The sequence below is a fragment of the Dipodomys spectabilis genome, unplaced genomic scaffold, assembly GCF_019054845.1.
Source record: "Dipodomys spectabilis isolate Male_0828 unplaced genomic scaffold, ASM1905484v1 ptg000079l, whole genome shotgun sequence".
Classification (NCBI taxonomy): domain Eukaryota; kingdom Metazoa; phylum Chordata; class Mammalia; order Rodentia; family Heteromyidae; genus Dipodomys; species Dipodomys spectabilis.
The window spans coordinates 1947543-1968441 of NW_024870756.1; the positions used below are offsets into that span (position 1 = coordinate 1947543).

Genomic DNA, 20899 nt, shown 5'->3' on the forward strand with positions numbered 1-20899 from the left:
TTTTGTTTTGGGAGAGTCTGATCTTAAGCCTAGGCACTGTCCCTGAGCTATTTTACTCCAGGATAGTGCTCTACCACTTTGAGCCATGGTACCACTTCCAGTTTTCTGGTGATTAACTGGAGCTAAGAATCTCACAAACTTTCCTGCATAGGCTGGCTTTGAACAGTGATCCTCTGATTTCAGCCTTCCGAGTAGCTAGAATTATAGGTCTGAGCCACTGGCACTTAGTGATAAGTAGCATTTATCACTAATGTTTGGAGCAATCAGCTGCACTGGACATAGATTAAAATTGAACTAAGCAACTCAAAGACTGTGATTCGAGGGAAGGAATGAGAGAGAAAGAGGAACAGCTTACACTAAGTAAAAGGAAAGAAATGTAAATATCACTGATGTGGAAGAAATAGGTGTAATGTCACAAACTTTATAGACCATGATAATGACAATTTGCTTTGTGAAGGTTAAAATGTGTTTGTGATTTTAAGTACCACTATTCCACAATACTGTGAAACATGTGAAATTTATACAATCATCTAATCTCAGTTAAAAAAAAAAATGTGGAGCAGTTATGCCTTTGGGTTCTTCACAAGGTAAAATTTTAAAGAGAAATATATAAAAGTATAAATTAAAAATCATTCTAAAGTCCTTTAAAGGTTATAATTATGTATTACAGTCATAATTATACCATATTACCTGTCCATTATTTAAATTTTCTTTTTGATATTTTCTACAGGAAAAGTTTGATTGTACTTACTTAAAGCCTTGCTGGTTCCATGCCTGGCCATACATTCCATATGCAGGTACTTGCCAACCATTAGGCATGTACTGGCCAATCTGTTGTGCATTTCCATACCATTGGCCCCACTGGCCATAAGGTTGTGGATATCCAATTTGATTCTGCTATTAAGTAAAATTATAACAGATAACTTAGTATTAGTTGAAGTTACCTGTATATCCCCTTATTCCTAATATACCACCCTTGGGCAAGACACAAGAGGTCATCATGACAATTAGTATATACTTAAAAAAAAGAAGAAGAAATTATAGGGGTAGATTTGTGGCTCAGTGGCAGAGAATTTGCCTAGAATGTTAAAGAGCCTTGATTAAATTCTCAGTGCCATGCAAAAAAAAGAAGAAAAAAAGAAAGCTAATTGCTTAAACTCTACAAAATGCTCTAAATGGCATAGTTTTTATAAGGCAGCATGTGATGCTCTAATAATAAATAATAAACTAACTATAATGTTTTAAGCGTTTGGTAAATTATCCACATGATTACTTCCTTTAGATTGGGAAAATAAAAAAGTTACTTATTCCTACATTAAGCTTACTTAAGAATTCTATGTTTAGGATTTTTGTCCTCCCACCTCTATGCTCCATTTACAACTTCCTCATAGAAGTGATTGAGGGATCAAGGTTGAACCACTTCAAGTTGACTAGATAAACAAAAACAGCAAATCTGGAAGAAAATGCTAAGGTCCTAAATACACTTATAGCTTTGTGAATAAATATCTACTAAGTATTAAAAAAAGATTTAATACCCTGTTAGGTTTGTCGGAGTATTTTAAAATCCACTGTGTGAGCATGAGTCAATTGAGGCGGTTACACTCATCATGTCACCACTGCAATCCATGAAACACCACTCTGGAACTATAATACACGTAGGAAGAGCCCTTATATACTATGAATTGAGCTTGAAACTTATTAACAAGGATTATCAACAATCTTAACTTTTAAATTAACTAAAAGCTAGCCTAGCAATTACTTCCCATAGTCAAGGACCCTCTCACCTGTTGCACAGGATTAATCATATCAAGAGTCTCTTTGCCCCAATAGCATTTCACAACATGACCTTCAATGGTAGTACCATTAACAGAAACAATTGCATGTGCTGCACTTTCATGGGAATTGAACCTATTGAAAACAATATTAAGAATCACCAATATAAATTATTTTAAATGTTTATGAGTAAAACCTATTTTTTTTAAATTAAGCTAAAAGCTGGGTGTCAGTGATTCACATCTATAATCTTAGCTACTAAGGCGGCTGAATCTGAGGATTACAGTTCAAAGTTAGCCAAGGCAGGAGAGTCAGAGAGACTTTTATTTCTTTCATTCTTTCTTTTTTTCTTTTGGGTCTGGTCATGGGGCCTGAACTCTGGGCCTGGGTGCTGTCCCTCAACTCTTCAGCTCAAGGCTAGCACTCTACCACTTGAGCCACAGCACCACTTCTAGCTTTTTTTTTCTGCTTATGTGGTGCCGAGGAATCGAACCCAGGCCCAGGACCTCATGCATGCAAGGCAAGAGCTCTACCACTGAGCCACCTTCCCAGCCCGAGACTTTTATTTCTAACCACCAAAAATCTGGAAGTGGAGCTGTGACTCAAGTGGTAAAGTGGAAGCCTTGAGCACAAAAGCTCAAGGACAGCACTCAGGCTCTGAGTTCAAGGCCCAGGATTGGCATTTAAAAAAAAAAAAAAAAATCAAGATGAATAAACTCAATAACCATTTGGAGAAAAGAGAGCCAATGGAGAAACAGGCAGATCACAAAAAACAATGGCATATTTCCTTTTTTCAAAGATTTTGTAATTCTGAGGAAATCTGTTTTAATGGAGGATGTGTTTTGTGGGTTTTGCTTGGTTATTTTTTGTCAGTTCTGGGCTTGAACTCAGGGCCTGGCGTGAGCCACTTTGTACTCAAGACTAGCCCTCTACTACTTGAGCCATAGCACCACTTCTGGCTTTTTCTGAGTAGTTTATTGGACTTTTCTGCCCAGACAGGTTTTGAACTGTGATCCTCAGACCTCAGCCTCCTGAATAGCTAGGATTACAGGTGTAAGCCAAGAGTGGGCCTGGCTAGAGGATGTGTTTTATTGGCCCTGGAAGGCAAAATAAAATTACAAACTATCTTGATAAATATGCTGCATACTAAAGAAATATCCATTTCTTTATAATCATGATAGAAAAATTTTCAAAAATTATGTTGTCTAGGTCAATCTTAAACTAGTAGGCTCAAGTATTCTTCCACCTCAGCCTCCCAAGCAGTTGGACTACATGCAAACTATGGTAAATTCTTAAGGAAGATCACTATATTAAATACCCAAACAATTATTTGGGGAGGAAAGAGGCTTTGAAAGGAACTATCCCTACCGAACAAATGAATATCCTTTATCTGGAAAGACTCGAATTTCCATTATTTGTCCAAATGGTGAGAAAGTCTGACGCATCAGTTGTTCTGTTAAACAAAAAACAAAACCAGAAGAAACCACACTAAGTTGTGTTAAAAACCTACCAATATTAAGATTCTCAGTTTAAAAGTCAGTATCAAGATGTCACACAATTAAAAGTTTCTATACCTGTTAGTCCAGAAGTAACACCTCCACAGTACACAGTACAGTTGTTTGGACTAGACTGACTGACAACCTCATCATATGATAGCTGTTTTGTATTTGCTGGGGACAAAAAAAGTTTTATATCTTCAATTCATTAAATAAAATGTTCAGGAGAAAGGTAGCATTAACTACACTACTGTAATGGCAATATTTACCTTGATCAAAATACTCATAAAATATAAAAATACATATATACATTACATGAGTTTAGGATTAAACCTCCCCCAAGAATATCTAAAAAAATAAGTACCCAGTATTCTTTATTTAGCAGGAGACTTGATAATAAAGATAATTACTTAAAGTTACAAAAATGAAAACCAAGTACATTTTTGAATAGTAGTCTTGATTTGCTTCTCATCTATTTCTGCAATAAGTCTCCGGGGACAGCGCTAACATTTAAAATCTAGTGTATTTTTCTCCAAAATTCCACATTTCCTTTTCTTCTCCAATACACCTACACTCATATGTACTCTTTGGAGCTGGAGGTTTTCGAGTTGCCCAGTTAGTTCTGATTTGTCTTCCACCAAGCCATTGACCACCCATCTGTTGAATGGCGTTTTCAGCATCCTGTACCATACATTGAAAATGATAAAGAAGCCACAATTAGGTGACATTACCAGAAACATTTAGTAGGAAAAACTTGGTGCTTTTTATAAAAGCTTTTGTTAATGAAAATACTTTATAAAAATACACAATATATGATCTGAAAATGCAACAGTGCCTTTTTATTTGTGCTTCTTTATCTGATAATAGGCTTTGGAAATGTTAATCATCTGAAAGAGTCCTGAGCACAAAGGTCTTAATGACATAGCTATCACAGAGTTCATGCAACAACTCAGTTTATTACAAATGAAAATTCTTACTTTATATAATCCAACAAGCTTGTTAATAACACTAGTTTTAGGAGATCAGAATAAAAGAAAGATATTTATTTTAAGACCTGTGTGTGGGAGCAGTAGATATATTCTAAAGGAAAAGCCAACAGATGGAGTAAGGAAAAACAAAATAAGCACAAAAGACTAACCAACCTTCAGACTTCTGCTTAAGAACTTTCAAGAACTGTGCTAGCTTTTACTGAAAAATGAAGATTAGGAAGGAGAAGGGAAGCAGCACCACTTCGGGCTTTTTCTTTGTTCTTGGTACTGAGGTATCTAACTCAGGGCTTCATGCATGCTAGGCAAGCACTCTACCACTAAGCCACCTTTTGAGTCCCTGCTTCCTTTTTATATAATGCATATAGAACTCTAGCTATAATAAAAACTATACCATGTTTCCTTTTCTCTGAAAAAAACAAGAAATTGCAAGCTCATGCAAATGGACATTCACTAAGTATTTGTAGAATGAAAGGACAATTTAAGTGTTTATGTTCTTTTTTCTTTTTTTCCACAGTACTGGAGTTTAAATTCAAAGGCTTGAAAATTCTGCTTTACTTGGCTGGAGCTGAAATTGCTAATTATCAGTAAAATTAAACCATGGCAGATAAAGAAAAACAAAACAGTTTTTCTTCTTCACTCTTAAAAGTATCATACATACACTTCTGATTGAGCTCACCCATTTATTGAAAAAGGAGACAAAGCCATATCCTTTAGACTTTCCTGTTGCCATGTCTTTTACCACTCGGGCATCTCTGGAAACATAAACAATAGAAACTATGATTTGTAAACTTTTCTGTGGATATAAAATGAAAATTTCATGTACAACTAATTTTCATGTTTCATCATCATTAAAAATGGACCTTTAATCTAAAGTCACCTTCTATTCTATGAAACTTAAGTACTGACAAATGAGGCTTAATTCTGAAGATACGCAAATCAGTAGCTTTTAAAAATACAAGCATGTATTATATATATTTGCCTCTGACTTCAAATTGTTTTTTCTTTAACTTTTAACTACTAAGCATGGTGAAAATCCCTATACACATAAATTACTTAACCACTATAAGGTTCTTATGTACATTAAGAGAATGGATTTAACCATGCAATTTATAATTTGGTATTTGACATATTTTACCTAATCATTAAAAATTTAAAATAGGAAACTGGAAACTAAAAGAAAAAGTTGTACTGTCCATAAATGATTTAATTTTCTCAGGTCAGTTTGTATCACCTTTTTGGGCTAGAGTAAATTTTAAGAAATTGACATTTCATTTCAGAAATGTTAAGTCATTAAAAAAAACACTAGACACACACGTTAAGTTTAAAAGAATAGAAAAGATTTTACATTAAATTTTATAACAACATTCATATTAAGATTGATTGGAAACCAAAAGATATAACAGCAAAATTTTTAAAAGTCAGAAAGTAAAAAAGCACGCCAACATTTATCCACTGTGAACCGTAGCTTGTAGTTAGCCAGGGCAATTCTGTCCATTCTTCAGAGATACTCTGCAAAATAACCAGAGCCCTATTATTTGAGATTGAGTAAAAACCCAGCCATGATAGCTAAACTCCATACCTAAAAAATTGGACGTAAAGTGTGCTTTACAGACAATCTGCTTTTAAGTTTAGCCAGGTATGTCACAATGCTTAATCTTTTAGGACACATGAATAAAACAGGCACTTTTTACAACAAGAAACCAAGTCAGAAAACCATGCAATGAAATGCTATATTAATGAAAGTATACATAAGCATATTTTAGATCAATTTAGGAATGATTTATTAAACAGTCAAAATGATTGAGATGCTGAGGAAAAGCAAAAATTAATGTCACTTTTGAGTATGTAAAAATATTTGTTATGTGTATGATACACATGCATTTAACTTCGTAACTGACTCACTAGTATATTACAACTTGCTAAATTACCCTAAACTCAACAAAAACAAAGTGCTTGATCTATTATTTCAATAGGTTACTATTTATTAAACTTCTTCCATAAATCAATCATTATTGTGGGCACCCTACAGAGAACATCTTCTGATTATCATGAGAACCCTTTGACATATACTTATCAACTTATCTCCTTTGACAACCCAAAACAAGTAGACAAACAAAACTAGAAAAGCATGCTATTAATATTTATTCCTTGTATATGATCTCAAAGAAAGGCCTTACTAAAAAAGAGAATGTACATTCAACAATGTAGAATCCTAAGGGAATCAACAAGTTAATAATATGATGCCAACATATCTATCAAAAAGAAACTGATTCAAATGGGGGCATGGCAAGGCAAGTGCAGAATCCTGAGTTCAAACCTCAATACTGCCAAAAAAGAAACAAAGGAAAAAAGAGGGGAGGGGATCTGGGAGGGAGAGTAGGATGGGAAGAAAAAAAGGATAGAAAGTAGAGAAGAAAATGACTGGTTCATAGTAAAAGTTATAAAATTGCTTTTTTTTTTTTTTTTTTTAAAGTTTTTGGTCAGTTGTGGGGCTTGAACTCGGCCTGGGCGCTGTCCCTCAGCTCTTCAGCTCAAGGCTAACATTCTACCACTTGAACTACAGATCCACTTCCAGTTTTCTGGTGATTAATTGGAGATAAGAGTCTCATGGCCTTTCCAGCTGGTCGGCTTTGAACAGAGATCCTCAGATCTCAGCCTCCTTGAGTAGCTAAGCTTACAGGCGTGAGCCACCGGTGCCCGGCAAAATTGCTAAAATTTAAAGGTCACAATCTGTCTAATCTAAAACTAAAATTCCTATTTTCAGAAAAGCTACTTTGAGCAAGTAAAAGTTTACCAAATCAGTGACTTCAGTTTTTCAAACTGTTAGAAAAAGTTTTTTGGGGGGTCAGTTGTGGGGCTTGAACACTGGGCTTGGGCGCTGTCCCTTAGCTATTCAGCTCAAGGGAGTACTCCACCACTGATGCCCCAATGTTACTTCTGGTATTCTGGTGGTTCATTGGAGATAAGATTCTCATAGATATTCCTGCCCGGGCTGGCTTTGAACCCTGACCCTTAGGTCTCAGCCTCCTGAGTAGCTAGGATTACAGGTGTGAGCCACTCGTACCCAGCTGAAAAAGTGTTTGTCATTTTAAAGCTTCATGAAATGTCTGCTTGCAAAAATATTTAACTTTTACTTATTTCTCTTTGAAAAGATTCTATGAAAAAGAATCAGCAAAGATCTAGATTCTTAAACCTTTAATGGTTCTGTGACTACTGAGGGTAAGATGCAAGTTATAGATTATCTGAAAAATAAGCATTACTGAAATTTTAAAACAGATTAAGAGGAATAATAACAAAAAATAAAACTATTTTCTTGAGCTGGGTGCTGGTGGCTCACACCTGTGATTCTAGCTAATCTGAAGGCTGAGATCTGAGGATGGCAGTTCAAAACCAGCCTAGGCAGAAAAGTCCATGACTCTTATCTTAATAAACTACTCAGAGAAAGCCAGAAGTAGGGTTATGGCTTAAGTGGTACAGCACTAGCATTTAGCAAAAGAAGGTCAGGGACAGAACCAAAGCTCTGAGTTCAAGCCCTAGAACTGATAGGAAAACAAACAAACAAAAAACAATTAAAACAACACTTATTTTCTTTTATTAGTGCTCAAGGAAAAATGTCATTTATAAGCCCTAATCCTGTTAAACTTAAAGTTGGTCACTCTCTTATCACTACACATTGCTATTTTCTTTTCAACAAACTGCAACTCTTCAAATAAAAACTCCAAAAACTCATCACCACTATTCCATTTACTTTCCAATCCCCTTATTTCTACTGCTCATCTGTTTAAACCAAACCATAGCTAGCATTTCCTTTCTATTATTCCCTTAGTTGAAATAATAACGCAACCAGAAACTCTAAAACAAATTTCTAAATTCAACAATCACTTCTAAAAAAGTATTATAAACACTTGTTATTATTACTCTAATATGTTTTTCATATTGTTAAAGCTAAGTTATTAAACTATTGAAAGTTCTTCTATAAGTAACTAGAGTAAGACCTTTACAAAGGACCTAAAATGTATGATTGACATCAAATGCAAGAAAAGTCAGTGCTTTATTAAATGTCATATGGGGCTCAGAATGTAGCTTAGTGGTAGAATGCTTGCCTAGCACTGAAGCCTGGGTTCGATTCCTCAGTACCACATAAACAGAAAACGCTGGAAGTGGTCCTGTGGCTCTAGTGGTAGAGAGCTAGCCTTGAGCAAAAGAAGCTCAGGGACAGTGCCCAGGCCAAGTTCAAACCCCAGGACTGGCAAAAATAAACAAAACACCATATGGCACTGTTAATGATAATAATTCTTTCTTTTTTAAAAAAAGGCAAATGGCGGGGCTGGGAAGGTGGCTTAGTGGTAGAGCACTTGCCTTGCATGCATGAGGCCCTGGGTTTGATTCCTTAGCACCACATAAGCAAAAAGAAAAAAGACAGAAGTGGCGCTGTGACTCAAATAGTAGAGCGCTAGCCTTGAGCTGAAGAGCTGAGGGACAGTGCCCAGGCCCAGAGTTCAGGCTCCAGGACCGGACCACCCCCCACCCCCAAAAAGGCAAATGGCAAGAAATAACATTTAGCAACTGTTTTTTAGATTGGGATTGTTAGTTGTTGTTTGTTTTGGTTGAACTGTATTAAAACAGAATGCATGATATAAAAAGTACTAGAATAATTCCTTAGTTCAATTATAACACCATTGCTAAAGATTATTATTGAGCTAACAAGAGATATGTAAGACACTGGAATATGTACAATAGCAAATTAATCTCAAAAACTACTAGTAAACAGGATGTTAAGACAATTAAAGATCCAAGATTTATTCATTAAAGGGAAAGCAACTTTTACTATTAACCTCTTGGATGACTGCTAAACAAAGTAATATATCAAATGTTAAAACTACTGTTCCAAAATCACAATAGGTTTTCAGATTACTTCTATATAAAATTATTTTTAATTGAAAATATTGTATTTATCTTCTGTTACTTACGATATTCTTCCAAATGGTGCAAAAGCTGCTTTTATATCTTCAGTTGTAATTTCAGGACTGAGATCACCAACGAACACATGGAAATGATCTTATAAAGGGAAGGAAGGGGAAGTGAAAAGAAAAATAGAACTTTAGAATTCAAAAAATACTAAAACTGATCAAGTAAAGTACTCAAAATAATGTATTGATTATAATAACACACTAACCTCTCTATAAAAATCTATCAATTTCAAACATAACAAATCATGTAACAATACAGAAAATATGCTTCTAAATAACAATGATACAGCTAACTTGCAACTAATTGATAGTTACATTTCTATTTACACTTAATTGTTATACTGGTCTAAAAAATAAACTAATACTATATAAACAAGTTTCAGTTCTGCAATAATTTAAGTATTTAGTTTTTGTTCTAATAGTATTTCTTTTGCATTTTACCACTATATTCAGGTTTTATAAATTACAATAGGATAGTGGTACTGTGATCTATGTAGACTAGATTTACCTCAGCTAAGGCAACTCACTGAAGCTAGCTATGTGATATACTTGGCTTAACCATAGTTTGTGAAGAACAATCAAAGAAATACCTTGCATTGCAACAGTTTGATGTTAAAGTATTTGACAGTTTTCTCAAAAGCCAACAGTTTTGGTTGCCCAGACATTACACCATTCAGTTTATGTGAATCCATGTGCAAGTGAACTAAGACTGAAGGCAACAGAATGAAAACAGTAATCCCTTCACTTTATATCAGAACCATTAAAAAAGCATCGGAGAAAAGTATCATCCCATATGTGAAGTTTTTTTTTTAAAAGACAGTTCTCAAAAAAAGAAACATTTAAGAAATGCAAGTCTTTTGATGACTACTTAAAAACAGACACACACACACACACACACACACACACATACACACACGCTCATACATACACACATCAAATTTGACAAAGTACATTTGGAAAGAAAAGTTACCCCTATTTGGCAGGCCTTAAGCAACATATTGGGTTGCTCTTCGGAAAACACTGTTTCAGGAGCAACTCGAGCACTTGGAAGATGTGGGTATGAAGCCCAGGTGACCTCAGGGAAGTAAGGTATCTTGCCCTTTAGATGGTGAAAGTATTTCTAAGACACCAGCTGCTATCAAGGGGGACAGAGAGCTTGAACTAGCAACAAAATAGTGGATAAGCCACACTTGGTCAACACTGGGAAGAAGGGGGAAAAATATTGCCAAAGAGACAAATAGAAATACTACCTCCTCCCACCCGCCGCCCCCCACAGTATCAAACAAAAACTTCAGGTGGTTAGTGAATACCCTTTGAAGAGATTTCATTTTATGTTTAAGAAGATACAATTACCTTGTGAACGCTGTGTGCTGACAACGGTACTACCTGATGACAAAGATTAGATTTGTTCTTAAATTTATTAACACAAACACATTAAATCATATCTTAGGATAATGATCAAAACATTACTGCAAACATGTATGTTTATATGCTTTATAATAAAACTATTGGGTATAATAAAAAAATAAGTTCAGAGAGTTTAAAATATACTTACTGCTTGTGTCTTTCTTTTGACTGCTGGGGGTAGTTGCCCAATTCACTTTGACTTCCTAAAAAATGTTTTTGCATTTATATTCCACAAAATAAAAAGCTCAAAATCAGATTTTCATTTATAAACACACAGAATTTCAGGGGATACTAGCTCTTTCCAAAGTTTCAATGCTTATCTTTTAATTTACATTTATGCAAATAACTTTAACAAATCCTAATCTTTATACATTTTAGTTAATGTTCAAATAACCTAGTTTACAGGTACTACTACATTTCCCCCCTTCATCCTTCCTCATTGGCATCCAATGTTACTAGATCCAAAGTTGAATAACTCAAGAAATATTGTAGTATTTACCATGTGTAAAGTATCATGGAAAATACCAACATAAGCATGGGTTTTCTGGTCTCTAAAAGCTTTATCTCACTGTTTCAATGTTAAATATGACTGACCATTTGCTTTATATAAAGTTGTTCCTGGCCCCCAGTGGCTCATGCCTGTAATCTTAGTTACTCAGAAGACTGAGATCTGAGGATCGCACGCAGTTCAAAGCTAGTCCAGGCAGGAAAGTCGGTGAGACTTTTTTAATTTAAATTTTATTGTAAAGGTGATATATACAGGGGCCAAGTTACATAAGTGAGGTAATGAGCACATTTCTCCTTGAACAGTGTTACCCCCTCTCCCTCCCAAGTTGTAAAGTTCATTTTCAGTGAGTATTACTGCTGAATTGGTTCACTCTCTTCTTTGTCCCACTGTTTCTGTGATTCTCCTTCCCTTCCCCAAATGAGATAAACATATATACAAGATAAAGGGTATAGAATTAAAAAAAAAAATGACATCAGGGAATAAACCAAAGGAAAAAAAAATAAGGAAAAAAAAGAAATAACTACAAACAGTACAATAAAAAAACCCCAAAAACCTCTTGTTTCCACTTCTTGGAGTTCATTTTGATAAGCATTATTTTATATGGTCATATGCAAACAGCTATTGAGCCACTGTGATCCTCTCCCAATAATACTCTAGACATTCTAGTTATTACAAATGAGGGAAACCACACAGCCTATGCTTCTTTGGGTCTGGCTTGTCTTTCCATTTACTTACAAATGGAGCAACATCATTCTTTCTGATGGAAGCATAGAATTCCATTGTTTGGGGCTGGGAAGGTGGCTCAGTGGTAGAGTGCTTGTCTTGCATGCATGAGGCTCTGGGTTCGATTCCTCAGCACCACATAAGCAGAAAAGGCCGGAAGTGGCGCTGTGGCTCAAGTGGTAGAGCGCTAGCCTTGAGCTGAAGAGCTGAGGGACAGCACCCAGGCCCAGAGTTCAGGCCCCACGGCCAAAAAAATAAATAAAATAAAAATAAAAATTCCATTGTGCATATATACCACACAACCCTATTAATAAGTGGGCTAAAGACTTAAAGAGACTTCTCTGAAGAAGAGTAAGAATGGCCAATAGACACTTGCAGAAATGTTTAACATCTTTGGCCATAAAAGAAATGCAAATAAAAAGCACTGAGCTTCCATCTGAAACCACTATCAAGAAAACTAACAATAACAGATGCTTGTGGGGATGTGGCCAAAAGGGAATGCTACTACACTGTTGGTAGGAATGTAAACTTGTTCAACCACTCTGGAAAGCAGTATGGAGGTTCCTCAAAAGATTAAACTTAGAGCTTCCCTATGACTCAGCAATCTTACTCCTAACATTTACTCAAATGACCACAAACAAGGCCACACTAAAGCCTCCAGCACAACTATGTTCATTGCAGCATTACATTCCATAGTTAAGATATGGAATCAATCCATATACTCCTAAGTGGATGAATGAATCTCTATATATATATCCATGTGACACTTATCTTCAATTAACCACCAGAAAATAGGATGTGGCACTGTGGCTCAAAGTGGTAGAGTACTAGCCTTCAGTGAAAAAGCTCAGGGACAGTGCCAAGGCCCTGATTACAAGCACCTCACCACAACCAAAAAAAAAAAAAAGTAAATTGTAATGCTTCTAAAAGGAAACAAAACCCATGTACTTAATGTTTCCTAATACCAGTCACCTTTTTTATCTAAGACAGCTTACCTTACCCATTATCTTCCTCCCATTCATAGCAGCTAGTGCTGCAGCTGCATGACGATGCTCATGAAACTCCACAAAACAATATGGATCATTTCCAGCTGTCTATTGGAGAAGAAATACAAAAGTCAGTTTTAAACTTGAAATCATTTAGTTCTAGCACAGGCTGTAGACTGTGGACTCTCTGCCAAGTGTTTTACCTGCGCAGAAGCCTTTTAAAAATTCTTCTAATGGTATACTTAGGGGAGGAATCCAATAGTGGAAATCCTCTAACAAACCATTTAGCAAAATGAATACTAGAAAGCTGAAACGTGGGGAGGGGATGGGCACTGAGAGGAAGGACATATGAACAGAGGGAGAAAAGGTGAGCAAATACAGTCATTATATTCAATGTCCATTATGTAAAACTGAACTACATAACTTAGGGGTAGAGATGGGATGGGGAAAGATGAGGAAGAACAATGGAAGAAGTGACATCAATCAAGATACACTACTCAAAATCTGACCTGCACCTTTGTACAACCACTTACTTAAAAAATAATTCTTCTGGGCTTGGCATAATGGTACACGCCTATAATCCTAGCAGTTGGGAGGTTGAGGAGAGGATGAGTTTGAGGCCAATCTGGCCTACACAGTGAGACTCTTATTTCAAAACAAACAAACAAACAAACGCACAAAACAAGAAGCCAGGGCCTGACAGCTCATCCTTACTTTAGAGTCTGAGATCAGAGGATCTCCATTTGGAGCCAGCCCGACAAGAAAATCCTTAAGATTCTCATCTCCAACTAACCACTAAAAAGCCAGAAGTGGATCTGTGGCTCAGCTGGTAGAGTACTAGCCTTGAGCAAAAGAGTTCAGGGATGGGCTGGGAAGGTGGCTCAGTGGTAGAGCACTTGCCTTGCATGCATGAGGCCCTGGGTTCAATTCCTCAGCACCACATAAGCAAAAAGAAAAAAGCCAGAAGTGGCACTGTGGTTCAAGTGGTAGAGCGCTAGCCTTGAGCTGAAGAGCTGAGGGACAGTGCCCAGGCCCAGAGTTCAGGCCCCACGACCGGACCCCCCCCAAAAAAAAAAAGGGTTCGGTGACAGTGCCCAAGCCCTAAATTCAAGCACACGTGTGCATGAACACACACACACACTCTCTCTCTCTCTCTCTCTCTCTCTCTCTCTCGGTGATTCAAGCCTCTTATCCTAGATACTTGTGAGGCAGAGCTCTTTCCTGTATATGTGTGTATTGTGTTCTTGCTTGTTGTTTTTGTTTTTTGGTTGCTTGTGGGGCTTGAACTGAGGGCCTGGGCACTGTCTGAGCTTTTTTTTTTCTACTCAAGGCTAGTGCACTAACACTTTGGGCTATAGCACCACTTCCGGTTTTTTCTGAGTTATTGGAGATAAGTCTCATGGACTTTTCTTTCTGGGCTGGCTTCAAACCCTGGTCTTCAAAGCTCAGCTTCCTGAGTAGCTAAGATTACACGCATGAACGGCTTGCTTAGCTTTTTTTTTGGGTCCGGTCATGGGGCCTGAACTCTGGGCCTGGGCGCTGTCCCTCAGCTCTTCAGCTCAAGGCTAGCGCTCTACCACTTGAACCACAGCGCCACTTCCGGTTTTTTTCTTTTTGCTTATGTAGTGCTGAGGAATGGAACCTATGCATGCAAGGCAAGCACTCTTGCACTGAGCCACCTTCCCAGCCCTGCTTGGCTTTTTTGATCAAAGCTGCAACTCTACTACTTGAGTCATACTCGCATTTTCAATGGGGTGTGCTTCATAAGGCAGCTACAGGGGAAGAACAACAATGGCTGGGTTAAGTGGTATGAGCTTATTGTCCCCAGCAACACAAGAAGAATAAAAAGGACTGACCTCTACATGGGCTTTTTAAAAGCAAGACCCGACCACAAAAATCAGCAAGGTAATAAAGAGCTAGAGGATCCTTCAGGTAGTAAGAGGGCCTGCTTAGCAAGACTGAGGCCCTGAGTAAAATCCCTAGTACTGCCAAAAAAAAATAAAATTAAAGAGATAAGGGCTGGGCATGCTAGCCTTGAGCGGAAAAAGCTCAAAGGCAGTACCCAGAACCTGAGTTCAAGCCCTAGGATGTTAGAGAGAGAGAGAGAGAGAGAGAGAGAGAGGGAGAATGTGTCTAGTAAGTACCATACCCAGAGTTCAAATCAAAAGAAAACAAACAACTAAGTTGGGTGTCGATGGCTCATGCTTTTTGTTTTTTTCTGTTTTTGTCTTTTTTTCAGTCTCAAAACTAGGACCCAAACTTGGTATCTGATGCTTTCCTTCATTGGTTGGCTTGGTTGGCACTCTACCACATGAGCCACACCTCCAACCCCAAGGCTCATGCCTTATATGCTATTTAGGAGGCTGAAAATGGGAGGACTGCAGTTCACGGTCAGTCCAAACAGGAATGTTTTTGAGACCCTTTCTCAATCTAACGTGTCAGGTGCTTACTATCCTAAGCTATAGTGGAGGCAGAGACCAGAAGGATGAACGTTTCCAGATATTTTGGGCAGAAAAAGTCCATGAGGGGGGCTGGGAAGGTGGCTCAGTGGTGGAGTGCTTGCCTTACATGCATGAGGCCCTGAGTTCGATTCCTCAGCACCACATAAGCAGAAAAAGCCGGAAGTGGCGCTGACGCTCAAGTGGTAGAGTGCTAGCCTTCAGCTGAAGAGCTGAGGGACAGCGCCCAGGCCCAGCTTTCAGGCCCCACAACCGACAAAAGAAAAAAAAAAGAAAAAGAAAAAGTCCATGAGGGCTGGAGGCTGATAGCAAGTGACAGGTTATTAGTCCAAATAGTAAAGTCAGGGGGAAAAAAAAAAAAAGAAGACAAAACTAACAAAAAAACTCCCCCTCTCCACCAAGAAAACCCCCAACTCCTCTCTTTTCTGCTGGTAGTTGGGATTAATGGTAATGAAGTTTTTATGGTGCTAGGGATCATCCCTGGAACCTGGTGCATGCTATGGAAACACTACTACTGAACTACAACTCTAATCAAATTAAGGTATTTTTGGTTATACATTAAGACATAAAGATACCCAGTATTTTACACCTATCAGTGCAGTGTGTGTGTGTAGGTCTGTGTGTGCATGCGTGTGCGCGTGTGCAGGCACGCACACGCTCATGCCAGTCCTGGGCTTGAACTAAGAGCTAGGTGCTGTCCCTGAGCTTTTTTGTGCTCAAGGATAGTATTCTACCACTGAGCCACAGCTCTACTTCAGCTTTTTGGTATTAAATTGGAGATGAAGAGTCTCATGGACTTTCCTGCCACGCTGGCTTTGAACCACAATGCTCAGATTTTAGCCTCCTGAGTAGCTAGGATTACAGGCTTGAGCCACTGGTGTCTGACTTTTTTTTTTTGGGTGTAGTTAACAGAGGCTTGAACCCAGGGCCTTGCAGTTGTACTTGGCCTTTTCTGCTGTTGTTTATTAGTCCCACCCTTTCAAGGCTGATGGCTCTACCACTTGAACCACACTTCTACTTCTGGGTTTTGCTGGTAATTGGAAATAAGTCTCTCGATAGCCTCCAGAATAAGCAGGATTATAGACATAAGCCCCAAACACCTAGCTCTAATACAAAATTTTATAGCAAAGAGTCAAGTATGAAATTCAATAAACTAGGACTGCCACAGTATTTTGTTTAAAAAATTAGGTAACCTGTGCACAGTGGTTCATGCTTATAATCCTAGCATTAGGAGGCAGAGGCAAGATTATGAGTTTCAGGCCAGCCTGAGTTACAAAACAAGATCCTATGTAAGTAACATGGCTGGCTCATCCTAGCTACTCAAGAGACAGATCTGAGAAAGGTGGTTTAAAGCCAGCCCAGGTGCTGGGTGCTGGTGGCTCACACCTAGAATCCTAGCTACTCAGGAGGCTGAGATATGAGGATCTCTGTTCAAAGCCATCCCAAGCAGGGAAGTCCATGAGACTCTTATCTCCTATTAACAACCAGAAAAGCAGAAGTGGTGCTGTGGTGCAAAGTGGTAGAGAACTATCCTTGAGCTGAAGAGCTCAGGGACAGTGCCCAGGCCAAGAGCCCCCCCCCCCCCAAAAAAAAGGGAAGAGGATGCTGCTAGCCCAGGCAGGAAAGTCTGTGAGACTCTTAACTCCAATTATAACCACTAAAAAGCCAGAAGTTAAACTGCTGTTCAAGAGGTTAGTATGTTAGTCTTGAGCAAAAAAGCTCAGGACCCAGGCCCTGCGTTCAAGTTCTAGCACCGGTGTGACACATATACACATAAATAATATAAAAATAATACAATTCACCGGGCACTGGTGGCTCACACCTGTAATCCTAGCTACCAAGAAGGCTGAGATCTGAGGATTGCAGTACAAAGCCAGCTCAGGCAAAGTCTGGGAGACTCCTATCTCCAATTAACCACCAGAAAACAGGAAGCAGCACTATGGCTCAAGTGGTAGAGTGCTCACCTTGAGCTAAAGAGCTCAGGGACAGCACCCAGGCCCAGAGTTCAAGCCCCACGACGGACAAAAAGAAAAAACAAAAACAATTCATACTAATAATATCTTTAATGGGAATTCTATTACAAAGACCAAGATTCACAAGCATTAGCATTAGAAGGTAGAGCAAACAAAAGTGGAATGTGGTGGCCCAAGCCTGCCATCCCAGCTAAGTAGGGGGGCAGAATCTCTCTCACCCAGGCCAAAAAATAAAATGAAATAAAATTGAGAACCTATCTGAAAAATAACTGAAAGCCAAATGGTTTTTTGTGAGGCTGAAGTGCTATGGGACTCGCTAAGCAAGGGCAAGACCCTAAATTTAAATCAGTTCCTCCAAAATAAAAATACCTTCATTTTCCAGCACTGGAAGCTCATGCCTACTCAGGAGGCTGAGCTATAAGGAGCACGGTTCAGAGCCAGCTTAGGCAGGAAAGTCCATGAGACTCTTATCTCCAATAAACCACCAGAAAACCAGAAATGGCGCTGTGACTCAAGTGGTAGAGCTCTAACCTTGAGCTGAAAAGCTCAGGGACAGTGCCCAGACCCAGAGTTTAAACCCCACAACCAACAAAACAAAAAATCCTTCATCTGTTACCAAATTTTTTTTTTTACCCATTTCCCAATCTAATTGTAGATTATTTTACCAGTTAATGTAAGTAATTTTGATGCTTCAATGTATCCTCAAATAAGGACCATCACGATACATATAGAGATAGAGAGGATGAGATGGAGGAGAGATACCATTTGATCTAGAAATGACTGGTTCTATTATCTTCCCTTATTTAGTAGAAGAAATTAAATTTAGTTACCAAGGCAGATTAATAAAAAAATTCACTAAAATCCCTATTAATTTAAATATTAAGAAGTTCTGGAAGCAATGGCTTTAGTAACATAAAAAAGAAAGTTAACTGAGCAAAATACCCTTACATCCATAATCATTTTGCAGTTTTTACAAGGTCCAATCTGGCTAAAGAGCTGGAGAATTAGAGCTTCAGTCACATCTCTGGAAAGGTTACCAACGTATCTGAAACACACACACAAAAAAAGAAATTTCAATTTTAGACTTCCTTTTTTAAAAAATTAATTTACTTTATTGTTTTATTGATTACAAGTCAGGTAATGAGTATATTTCCTTTCATACAGTGTCTTCTGTTCCCTCCCTCTCTCCTAGTCCTTCCTTCCTGTTTCCAACCATGAGTTATATAGTTCATTTTCATAAGTGTCCAGTAAGTTCCACTGCTGTACTTTTTCACCCTTTTTCCCTTGAGTTCTGTACCCCCCAACACCCTTCTGAAGATATATACTTGGATACATTATACATAAAGATGAATCCTCAAAAAATAAAATAAACTGCTTGTTTCTCTATCTTGGAGTTCATTTACGTACATATATATGTCTATATCAATATGAAGAGGCATGCAGACATTGCATCTTTTTGTTTCTCTCCTAAGACTATCTACTTTTGGTCTCACTGTGTGTGACTGTGAGTAACTAGAGTCCTGCATAATTTACCATACCCCAGTGTCTTTTAAGTCTAATTTCCATATTTCAGAAAGAACATATGCTGTTTCTCTCTCTGAGCTTGGCTTATCTCCCTTAACATGATTTGCTAGACTTGCTTCTTTTGCATCGGTTTTTGAGGTCACTGACTGAAAAATGAATTCTGGGAGTAGGCATATTTTTGTCTAAAACTATACTATTTGGGAGTAACTTAAAAAGTTTAGTAACACTTCAAAATCTCTTTCAAAATCGATGGCAAAATATACTATTTGCAAATATATTAGTCAGTGGGTGAAGGCGTAGTTAAAATTTTCAAATCAGCCAGGCTCTGGTGGCTCATGCCTGTAATCCTATTACTCAGCCTGTAATCCTATTACTCAGGAGGCTGAGATCTGAGGATTGTGAGGTTCAAGGCCAGCCTTGCCCTGTCAGAAAACGCTGTAAAACTCTTATCTCTAGGGCTGGGAATGTGGCTCAGTGGTAGAGGGCTTGCCTATCATGCATGAAGTTATGGGTTGGATTCCTCAGTACCCATATAAACAGAAAAAGCTGACAGTGGTGCTATGGTTCAAATGGTAGAGCGTTAGCCTTGAGCAAAAGAAGCTCAGGGACAGTGTCCAGGAAGAGTTCAAGCCCGGTGTCTGGCAAAAAACAAAACAAAACAAAACAAAAACTCTTATCTCTATTAAACCACCAGAAAACTGGAAGTGGTACTGTGGCTCCAGTGGTAGAGTGCTATCCTGGAGCTGAAGAGCTGAGGGACAGCGCCCAGGCCCAGAGTTCAAGCCCCACGACCCACCAAAAAAAAATTTTTTTTTCTTTCAAATCAAACCTGTTACTTAAGGTTTTTGTTTTTTATACCAGTGCTCTACCGCTTGAGCCACAGCTCCATTTCTGGCTCTTTGGTGGTTACTTGGAGATAACAGTCTCATGGACTTCACTGTCCAGACTGACTTTTAACTGATTCTTAGATCTCAGGCTTCTGAGTAGCTATATACTAGCACCCAGTATTGTTTCTAAGTATCTAGGAGTACTTTATTAGGAAAACAGGCTTTTAAAGGCTACTTTTTTTTTTTTTCCCAATTCTGAGGACTGAATCTAAGACCATATACTTGCTAGCAAGCACTCTACAACTTGAATTATATCTCCAGTTGAGGGTTGTTCTTTTCTATGATGCTTGAACTCAGGACCTACCAGTTGCTAAATAGGCACTCTCTCTAGAGCCATGCCCTTTTTGCTTTAGTTATTGTTAAGATAGGGTTTCAAGTATTTCCCCAGGGCCACAATCCTCCCCATAGCTGGAATTACAGGAACACACCACTATAATCAGCTTTTTGTTGTTAGAATAGAATCTCAATAACTTCTTGTCTGGGCTGGCCTTGAATCCTGATTCTCTTGACCTCTAATTCCTGAATAGCTGAAGTTATAGGCATGCATGCTCCACATCAGTTGCTTTTAAAACTCTTTAATCTTTGTTAAGCTATTATACAATTAATGCTAGAAAGCACTGCAAATGCTTCTATTTCTATACTGAAAACTATTTTCTAACAATTTTTAAATTCATAATTTTGTTCAATTATGTAGACTGGTTACGCAGTGAACAAACTTTTGACAAATTATAAGCAAACTACTTCTCAGGCATTCTAGTATTTACAAATGGGTATAAAATCTTGTAATGAACACTACTGATCAGTGGAAGAATGGTGAAACTACAGATAATTCCTTATTATTAGAGTTGGTAAAATGAAGTTAAAGTAAATAGTGCATTACAAGTTATTATTATGACTTAATAAACATACATTAAATTTTAATTCAATTTTTTCTTTCTATTGTTCAACAGTCACATACTGAGTGATCAGTACAAGACCACTGAAAAAGGTTAAGATAGCAAAGGGAGAACACTGTTGAGTCCTAAAGAACAAACACTATATAAATACCCTTGGAATAATTGTACATTGAAAAAGAGAAAGTAATAGGAACATTTACTCAATAGCAATTTGTCAATATTATTATAAGTCAATATTATTACAAGTCAGTAATTAAAGGGAAAGAATTATGTACTTATCCTGTTTTTTGAATAGGAACTCCAGAACA

The 20899-nt window shown here is 37.8% G+C and overlaps 1 protein-coding gene across 14 annotated transcripts in view; it reads right to left on the bottom strand.

Annotated features, from left to right (window-relative positions):
- The window catches only part of Tia1 (TIA1 cytotoxic granule associated RNA binding protein), a 43950-nt gene that overhangs the window by 11147 nt on the left and 11904 nt on the right, over positions 1-20899 (bottom strand). Inside the window, exons 2-13 of one of the 14 annotated variants that reach the window (XR_006147886.1) lie at positions 18233-18329; positions 12862-12960; positions 10784-10838; positions 10582-10614; positions 9229-9316; positions 4935-5010; positions 3842-3950; positions 3348-3443; positions 3142-3226; positions 1785-1908; positions 1536-1644; positions 813-897 (exon numbers count right to left, since the gene is read on the bottom strand). Coding sequence is in view for 11 of the 14 variants with exons in the window: in XM_042683077.1 (XP_042539011.1) it covers positions 752-897; positions 1785-1908; positions 3142-3226; positions 3348-3443; positions 3842-3950; positions 4935-5010; positions 9229-9316; positions 10582-10614; positions 10784-10838; positions 12862-12960; positions 18233-18329 (1008 nt within the window). In the remaining 3 variants the exon portion in view is untranslated. Of the gene's footprint in view, positions 1-751; positions 898-1535; positions 1645-1784; positions 1909-3141; positions 3227-3347; positions 3444-3708; positions 3951-4934; positions 5011-5578; positions 5768-9228; positions 9317-9818; positions 9938-10198; positions 10555-10581; positions 10615-10783; positions 10839-12861; positions 12961-18232; positions 18330-20899 lie in introns of those variants that run through there. The other 13 variants (XR_006147887.1, XM_042683078.1, XM_042683077.1 and 10 more) reach the window with 13 other exon arrangements.